Source organism: Pelecanus crispus, chromosome 2 (assembly GCF_030463565.1).
Source record: "Pelecanus crispus isolate bPelCri1 chromosome 2, bPelCri1.pri, whole genome shotgun sequence".
Taxonomy (NCBI): Eukaryota; Metazoa; Chordata; class Aves; order Pelecaniformes; family Pelecanidae; genus Pelecanus; species Pelecanus crispus.
This window is the reverse complement of record NC_134644.1, coordinates 137,453,185-137,462,198: the sequence shown is the minus strand read 5'-3', so window position 1 is coordinate 137,462,198 and position 9,014 is coordinate 137,453,185. Positions and strand designations below refer to the sequence as shown.

Below are 9,014 nucleotides of genomic sequence, written 5' to 3'. Positions count from 1 at the left end.
ATGCTAGGACATAGCATTTAATTTCCTTCATCACAGTTTGATGAGTTGAATCTCTTGTATTTAAATGTCTACCTACAGACACCAAGTCATCTCCGAGGTTCCTAGCTGAATGCCTTTAGGTGCGGCGAACTCCTGACAGGGCTTCCCAAACCCTGAGTCGTTTTTAATCATATTCTGAAATCTCTCAAGTAATTCCAATCTTTCTTAACGGCAAGACACCAAACCCACAGTTTTCTTATGATATGATGTGTAATACATACTTTGCTACTTAACTTTTTAGGCATTCAAGGAATGGTCTACCCTTCTTTGTGACAGCATTATGCTGAGAGCTCGCACTGAGATGATCGTCTATGATCATCCTAAATCCATTAGGTCACTGCTTTCCAGGACAAAGCCTCATTATTCTGCAGCAGAGACAGATATGTTTCTCTGGTGCCAGATATATTTCATTTGGTTCAAATATATTTCATCTGGTTATAATAAAGTGCATTTTACTGGAATGTGGCCATTATACCAGGGGATTCATATAATTTAATAACTTCAACTTGTCCTTCCCACCAATTATCCAAACCTATCAGACCCTAATGAGCCCCATTCATCTACATCTTCCCATTAGAAACTCTAGTTTTTGATTCCTCAGTGAGCCAGCTTTTAATTTACCTAATGTGTGCCCTGATAATTCTCTATGCCATTTTTTAAATTACAGTGTCATTTTTTATTACATTAAATGTCTTTGGGAATCCAGTTTACCATAATAACACAAGATGCAGAAAAAGATATCCTTAAGGTTTGGAAGCTGTACTGAAAACAGCTTTCTACACTGAAACAAATTTTGAGAATTTTTTTCCTTGCTGCAATGGAAAATTCCCTCCTCCTCCCAAATATGTAGTGCAATGTGAACTTTTCCAAGATTAAACCAAATATTAGTCAGTAGAAATAAAGTGACATGAGCTAAAGCTCAAAGTCAAGGAGACAACGGCAGCTTTGGATTTAAGCACATCCATTCAAAAAATAGGAATCTTGAGTCTAGTTCCAACTTTCCCTAGCTGTATTTGAACTCTCCCCCCACTATCCAACAGTCATTTAACTTGCGGTAGAAATAATGTCAATCTCTACTTTTGTTTCACTATCTATAAATAATTAAATCCAAGTGGGCAAATTTCCATGCTGGAAATTGTTTTCTCTCATTTTCAGACTCAAAAAGCAGTTGTATGAAATAGTGCAGTTTCAGCTACAGGTGTTACAAGACATCCAGCCAAGACCATCCAACAGGCCTGGAGAAATTCTGTTTACAGGAACACAACCCTTACTGGCATCCTGTTTCTGAAGTGGATATAGAACTGTCTCAAGCTAAATATGTAGCTAAGCCACCAACAGGGAGAATGAGAGACAATGTATCTTCTTTAACATATGTAAGGGCACACTGGAGAAATTTGGAAAATGACTCATACCCCAAGCAGACAAACGTTTTATAACATTCCTTAGAAAAGTTATGTGGGATGGGGAGATAGGACTGTTTTACTCCAATTTATATTGCCATTCTTGAAATATTAAAAGATTCATGAAAGTGGAATTAAAGTCTCGCAGAAGTTCAACCCAGATTCACTTTTGGTACAAAAAAGCACATTTATAGTGAATTTACTCTTCACTGGGAAAAAAATTCATCTACAACTATTATGTTCTTATTAACCAGATGTGTAATTGACTAATACATTTGAGCAATGCCTCATAACTATCTTACTCCATACAGAAGCCAAATCTAGCCTTGCCCTAAACTCATACACACTGCAAGAGATGTTTCCAGTACTGCTATACACCCATCAGAGCAGAATAGCTGAATTTGACTGACAGAAATGGAACATGTTTGTGTTAATGTCATAAAGGTTGCAATCAACAGTTGCTGCTTTAAGCCTGATTCTGTCATTCTTACTCATACTGAGCAGTACCTGGCTCTAGCAAAGGAAACTTTCACAGCAGAAACACATTCCAGCAGTAAACTTTGCCTTACTATCAATGCTGAACAAGCAATTTTCCAAATCTTAGGAACACTTATTTTTATAATTAAGAAAAACTAACTGTTCAGCCATGTGAATTTGCTCAGTGCAAGGAATTTTACCCATGGACAAATATTGTAGTGTTTGGAATTTTACTGGAACACAGTCTGAATACTTTGATTCTACAAAAAACTGTCTTTCATTCTTTGGGACTTTTTCCTAGGTGGCCATTTGTGCAGAATGGGAAAATGAAAGTTTTTTTCAATACCTGTTGAAGTCATCAGCAGAGTGTCTTTGACTACAGAGTTTCAAGACCAGTGCCAGAATGGATGGAGTGGAAATCCCACTTTTTCCCAACAATCAGCTTTGATTTAGCAGCAGTGGGCCTTCCACTGCTAAACCTTAGAAAAGAGTTTGCAGATGTATAGCAGCAAAACATTTAAGTTTCTTGCGATAGGTCAGTAGGTGAGAGTTCAAGTCTTGTCCCAGATCAGCCGAACTAGAAATGAGCATCTAGTGCTCCTGTTGGCAAGTTGGAGTGAAGTGACAGTAGTCACACCACTTAGTGTGCCATTGACTACAGAAACTGACATGCCCTAAGCGGATTAGGGCAAAGGAACGTATATACACTAGATATATATTTAATATGGATTAACCGAGTAGCAAGTTCGCTAAGAGTCTGTTATTCACCTATGACGTACATCTGCCAAACAGACTGACTGCGGGTAGGAATCCTCTATGTCCAAGTCTGTGAGACCTGGAGAAATTGGCTGCATGGGTTACTTCTTGAGTTAGGCACCCAAGAAAGCAGACTCAGGCTTTTGGGCAGTAAATCCATGCCAGGACTACAGATAGTAGGTCAAATTACACCAAAAGACTGTCTTTGTCTTTTCAAGGTCCTTGGAAGCTAGTGATGCATTAGAAATTTCCAACCAGCAGTCTTCGTAGGACCTGTTCTCAAGGGAAAATTCAAGGTGACTCTTGCCAGTCACCTGAAAGGCTGAATTTCTTCTGATAAAAGCTGGCTAAGAAATGCTCTGGTGGTTGTAGATACAGCTCTTCTGTTTCCTTGCATCAATATCCCATAAAGAAGAAAATTATTTTTGCCAGCTCAAAGAACTCCCACCAAGCTGACGTACTGTGGAAGTGGTAAATATTTTCTCCAGATCCCTCCTCTTTCCAAGAATGATCTCTACGAATCTTCTGAAAACTCTTTGCAGAGAATCAGCACACAAGCAAACTACTACAATAATGGGGAACTGTCTTCAGAATGACAGCTGAGGAGGAAGACACATGAGGCCCTGTCTAGGGGCTTTTTAGAGACACTAAAATAAAAAAAGAACCACAACCCTTGATTTTAGATCATAGTGCCTTGGCCATTTTCACTTCTTTTTGCTCAGTGTGTACAGAGTATCAAAGGAGAACACATCTAGCAAGCAGAAGAGATTTAGTTACTAAATTATAGTAGTTCTTAGAACAGCATGTGTTGGTTCCTATTTTTTAATAACAAAATTTACATTACAAGAGCAAATACTTATACACCTATGTCTCTCTCTGATATATGGCCACAAGCTTAATTAAGCATATAAAGAGGAAGAAGGAGAGGATATGTTAAAAAAAATCAACAATTCTTAAAAATGTTTTTCTTTCCTTCTTTAACATAACAAAACTTTTAAGCTGTAATAATTTATACTCTTTTATATGAGTACCTATTTGATTTCAAATTTTGTCATAATTGGTATAAAGCTTTAAAAGTGATTAACTTCCAGTTATCTTTGGATCTTGCTGATAAGGATAAATTTTTAAAATGCTGCCAGAGAGCCTGAAGGATTCAGAAAGTAAAGTCAAGTCTGATTTACAGGAACTGAGAACCTAGCATTTCCATAAGACAAGATGTGCGCTGTTGTATCTGTTTTGCAAATTATGTTTGCTGGAAGATGTTGAGATGCCAAAGTGACCCAATTCTGTTCAGGTATCATTCGCTCTGAAAATAGCCTCTTTAAACTCTTACAACTGACTACATTTGAAACTGTTACCCCCAAATTTCTTCATTCTTTTTCTTGTCAAACACTAACCAGAAGGTATTAATTTAAAAGAACTCAAGGTGACTCACATAGCTTCTCTGTTTGCATTGTTAGTTTTCCCACTACCAAAAACTAGCTTTACACCTGGCTGCTATTATCTCAAAGTAGTCAAAGAATGTGGTAAATATTATCCACATATAATTTATTAAAAGCTGAGTCAAAGAACAGGTGTTGCTATTGTAAAGATTAATTTTGCAGCTCTTCTGCTCAAACTCATAAATTATGAACTCCTGGGCCCCCTCAACACTAAATCACACACACAACACCCACACAGATTTATTAACTCCAGGGTGAAAAATGATGTGTAATCTTGCCAGCTGCTCTGTCTACCAGCACTGGCATCAGCAAGTATGCCAAGCCCCTCACTGACTCTCCACTTTACAACTGGGAATTGGCAGCTTCTCTTCGTCAGCAGTGGCAGTCCAGCACTTTCTGCTTGCCAGTTGACACTAGCATATAACCTCAGATAGGGATGATAACATTATAATTGTTATTTTTAATAACATCTATCCTTATTAGATTTCAGATACAGAAAGTATTACTTTGATCAAACATTTTTGTTCTATTCCTTTAGTTATATTAGTAGAAACACTGACCTACTATAAAGGGTACAGCAGTTAACTGCACAGTCAACACAGGTTCACAAAGGGAAAGTACTGTTTAGCTAATTTGATATCCTCCTATGATAAGGTCACCCGCCTAGTGGATGAAGGGAAGGTGGTGGATGTATTTTTTCTGGATTTTGGTAAGGCTTTTGATACTGTCCCTCACAGCATCCTGCTGGACAAGTTGTCCAGCTGTGGGATGAGCGGGTTCACATTGCACTGGGTGAAGAACTCGCTGAAGGGTAGAGCTCAAAGGGTCGTAGGGAGCTGCATCAGGCTGGCGACCAGTCACCAGCAGTGTTCCTCAGGGTTCAATTCTAGGGCCAGTTCTGTTCAATATACCTATCAACGATCTGGATGCAGGAGTTGAATACACCATTAGCAAGTTTGATGGTGATACCAAACTGGGAGGTGCTGATGACTCTCTTGAGGGACAAGAGGCCTTGTAGAGGGATCTAGATAGATTGGAGCATTGGGTAATCATTAACGGCATGAAATTTAACAAGTCCAAATGCCAGATTCTGCGCCTGGGATGCACTAACACCAGGAACAAGTATAAATTGGGAGAGGAGTGGCTGGAGAGCAGCCCTGCAGAAAGGGATCTGGGGGTGCTGGTCAACAGCAGGCTCAATAGGAGTCAGCAGCCAAGAGGGCAAACCACGTCCTGGGGTGCATCAAACACAGTATAACCAGCTGGTCAAAAGCGGTGATTGTCCCACTGTATTCAGCGTTGGTGCAGCCTCACCTTGAGTACTGTGTGCAGTTCTGGGCCCCACAATTTAAGAAGGATGTGAAGCTCCTTGAATGTGTCCAGAGGAGGGCAACAAAGCTGGTGAAAGGGCTGGAAGGAATGTCCTATGAGGAGTGGCTAAGGACTTTGAGCTTGTCTAGTTTGGAGAAAAGGAGGCTGAGGGGCAACCTCATTGCTCTCTACAGCTTCCTGAGGAGAAGAAGCAGAGAGGGAGGTGCAGATCTCTTCTCCCTGGTATCCAGTGATAGGACTCAAGGGAATGGTTCAAAGCTGCACCAGGGGGAGGTTTAGACTGGACATCAGGAAACATTTATTTACTGAGAGGGTGGTCAAACACTGGCTGGCTATTAGGAAGCATTTACTTATGGAGAGGGCGGTCAAACACTGGAACAGACTTCTTAGAGAGGTGGTCGATGCCCCAAGCCTGTCAGTGTTTAAGAGGCATTTGGACAATGCCCTTAACAACATACTTTAACTTTTGGTCAGAAGCTATAGCTTACAACTACCTTCTTTCCCTTCTCTGTTCTTGGTGCCATCACATCCAGGAAAAAAAAAATTGTTATTAGTTAGGCAACTATCATCTCCAGTGATCTGATGGTAGGACTGAAACTTTTATCAATAATTTACCACTCTGTCACACTGGGCAGTGACAATGATCTACCACAATTCTTGAAATCTTATAGCACAGGATCTTGGATGCTCAGAAGTCCACACACCCATGCAATTTAGGTACAGCAGCTATAAAAGAACCATGTTGTGCATCTGATGTGTCCTGAAGCATCAGTCTCCCTGACCACATAATTACCACCAGTCTATGTGTGAGCAGCCAGTCCTACCAATATTTGTGGGATTGTAAATTCATTACAGAATATACACAGGAAAATTCACGTGCAGAGAAAAGGCAGGTACCAGGCTCTCCCTTTGGCCACCTAAGGTGAGCTTCAGCCCGAAGATAAGTGAAAGGTTCGGGTACAAGTCAAACTGGACTTACTGGCTTTGGACTAAAATCAGCTGGACACAGAGAACTTCATTTTAACACTGTACTAGTGTTAAAAAAAAACTGGCACATGCTCATCAGTATCTCACTATGTAAATTGAAATTTCATAGTCAAACCCCAGGCTATGTATGGATTTGTGAAACTGGTATATGAATTTATTTAAGTGGCATAATTTAAAAATATATTGTTTATCTGGCATGATTATTATTAATCATTAATCCCGTACGCAATTGTTCCATTCTATGAAGAAATTGGCTTTTTCTTATTTTAACTCTGCATGTTGAAAGCAGTTTTAGTAGAATGTATTAAGTTCTCTAAATATGCTGATTAAATCATCTGTTTTTTTCACGTCTTATCACCTAAAATACGTTAGGAAATAGTTTGCCTATTCAACCTTGCAGATCACAAAACTACTGCGAATTAAAGAAGAAAATGCAAAACATTTAATATTTTCAGCAAGATTATTTACAGGTACCTTGCAGGCTGATAGAACTTGCTACAGTTTTAACTTATTGCAACTTATAGCATGTTACTTGTTGTTACTTGTTCTGTCATTTAGGTTATGATCCTGCTGACCTTTGCTTTCATGATTAGACAACTACTTCAAAGAGTGTAGGATATTAACGATTACTTGTGTGATTAAGAACTTCTTTTTTCATTCAATTTTCATTCAATTCAGAGGAATTCAGAAGAACACAGGCAAAATAGATATAATGGAGTCACAGGCCTGAGGAGGAAGGCCCTACTTTTCAGAGCCACTGGGGTTTTTTGTGGGTTTTTTTGCTGGTCAATATAGATTTACCAAACAGGTTATCGATTTCAACTTCAGGCTACATCAGGACAAATTGTTTCACCCGGCTAAGCAAACCATGGTCTGTGATCATTTTGTCATTGTTCAGTGACTATAGGAAAGCTTATGTAAATCAATCCTATAAAGTTCAGCCCTCAAAAAAATGAGTCATTGGTACTTATGAAATTTGTGAGCAGGCATGACATCTTCACAGGATTTGAAGATATGAAAAAGAGAAGTTAAAAGTTTGAGGGTTTTTGACATATTATCTGGTCCTAATAATATACTTACATTTGTCTTGGTCAGCTTCCACTCCTTCACTTTCTGTGTCACTCGGCAATATCCAAGGCTGATGAGCAAGCTGAAGCTGTTGTAAGAATTCATCCTGCCATAAACAGATCTATTTTAGATAAAATGACAGAGAATGGTTCTATATAAATGCAGACTGTAGCAAACACTCTAGCCTCAACTAACTAGAGAGGAGAAAGCCTTTAATAAAAAAAACCATCTTGCTGTGAAATAAAACCAGAATGTAGAGGATATGCAGGCTCCGTAGAAATTTTTTTAATTCTTATTTATTTGTCTATTCTGGGGGAAAAAAAAAGTCTCTTTAGCTATCTATCTGCTATAGCCACAGATATATACATACTCATCTTAGAAATGCAGTGACACGGAACAAAATCTTAATGCAGATATTCCATCTGTCCCTGCAGTTTTTGGACTATGCCTAGACATGTCATGCATGACTTGCTTAAGCAAGGCTTTGATTTGTCAGAACTTTCACTCTCTCCAATCTAGTAAAAGCAAGGACCTGAAACTTGATTTAGAACCTATGTTTTATTGGAGAAGGAGAAAGCCTAGGAAGGAAAAATGCTATGGAAACTTTTGTCTCCAAGATACCATAAAACTCTAGGCATCAAAATGTAAATGTTTTACACAGTTAAAAATCCATACACAGCTGAATATATGCTTTTTAAAATGTTTTACAATTACGTCCTTTTTTATATAATGTACATATGTATGGATATAAAAATATTTTTCCATACACTCACACATATGTATGTGAGCACGTACACACACAGACATATAAAATACCTTGACAGGTTCCTTTGCAATATTCAAGGTGAGAGATGAGACTGGAATGCAGAGTTTTATTTTCAAAAGCAGTTCAAACATGCAAGTCTAGTTTCTAAAAGAGAACTTAAACATTGGCCAGATACGATAAAACTACTATCCAGATTCTTATAAGTACCTGAAAAAAAAGGGGCAGGTAATAGGCCTGTCTTTTTTTACACCAGCTAAAAACCAGAATCTATATATTCAAAGTTAAATTGTATTGCACAGTGCTACAGCATAATTTTTATTGTTGTGCTATCTGGTTTAAAAACAGAAACCAGGCTTGTTTAAATCAGTTCTTGGAGACCAAAGGTTGTTCAATCAAGATCTAACTCACTGGGAGTAAATTATTAATTCTGTTAGTAATCTGTTAAAAAAATCCACAAAGACTGCTACAATGGGCCAACACTAAGCTTAGGCAGGAGCTCCAGGCCTTACGCATGTATTGCCATTTCAAACGTGCTCAGTGTTCGAGAAGGTTGCTAACTACAGCACTGAATGGGGCAAAGTGTTTTGGTTCACGGAACAGGATTCTTGCAGTATGAGCATGTGGCGCTCACACTGATCAGCATACTTTTTAACCTTCCAGAAACACAGAGCAAAGAACTGAGCCAGGCAGCAGAGCAGAATGGAAGTATCTGACAAAAAAGAGAGTCCTCATCACATCAAGTTATGC

The 9,014-nt window shown here is 38.7% G+C and overlaps 1 protein-coding gene across 1 annotated transcript in view; it reads right to left on the bottom strand.

The window, feature by feature from the left end:
- Nucleotides 1-7,487: 7,487 nt before the first annotated feature.
- Nucleotides 7,488-9,014, bottom strand: part of C2H8orf34 (chromosome 2 C8orf34 homolog) — a 161,585-nt gene continuing 160,058 nt past the window's right edge. The window contains exon 13 of the mRNA XM_075705998.1: nt 7,488-7,607. Coding sequence (XP_075562113.1) covers nt 7,488-7,607 — 120 coding nt within the window. The remainder of the gene's footprint in view (nt 7,608-9,014) is intronic.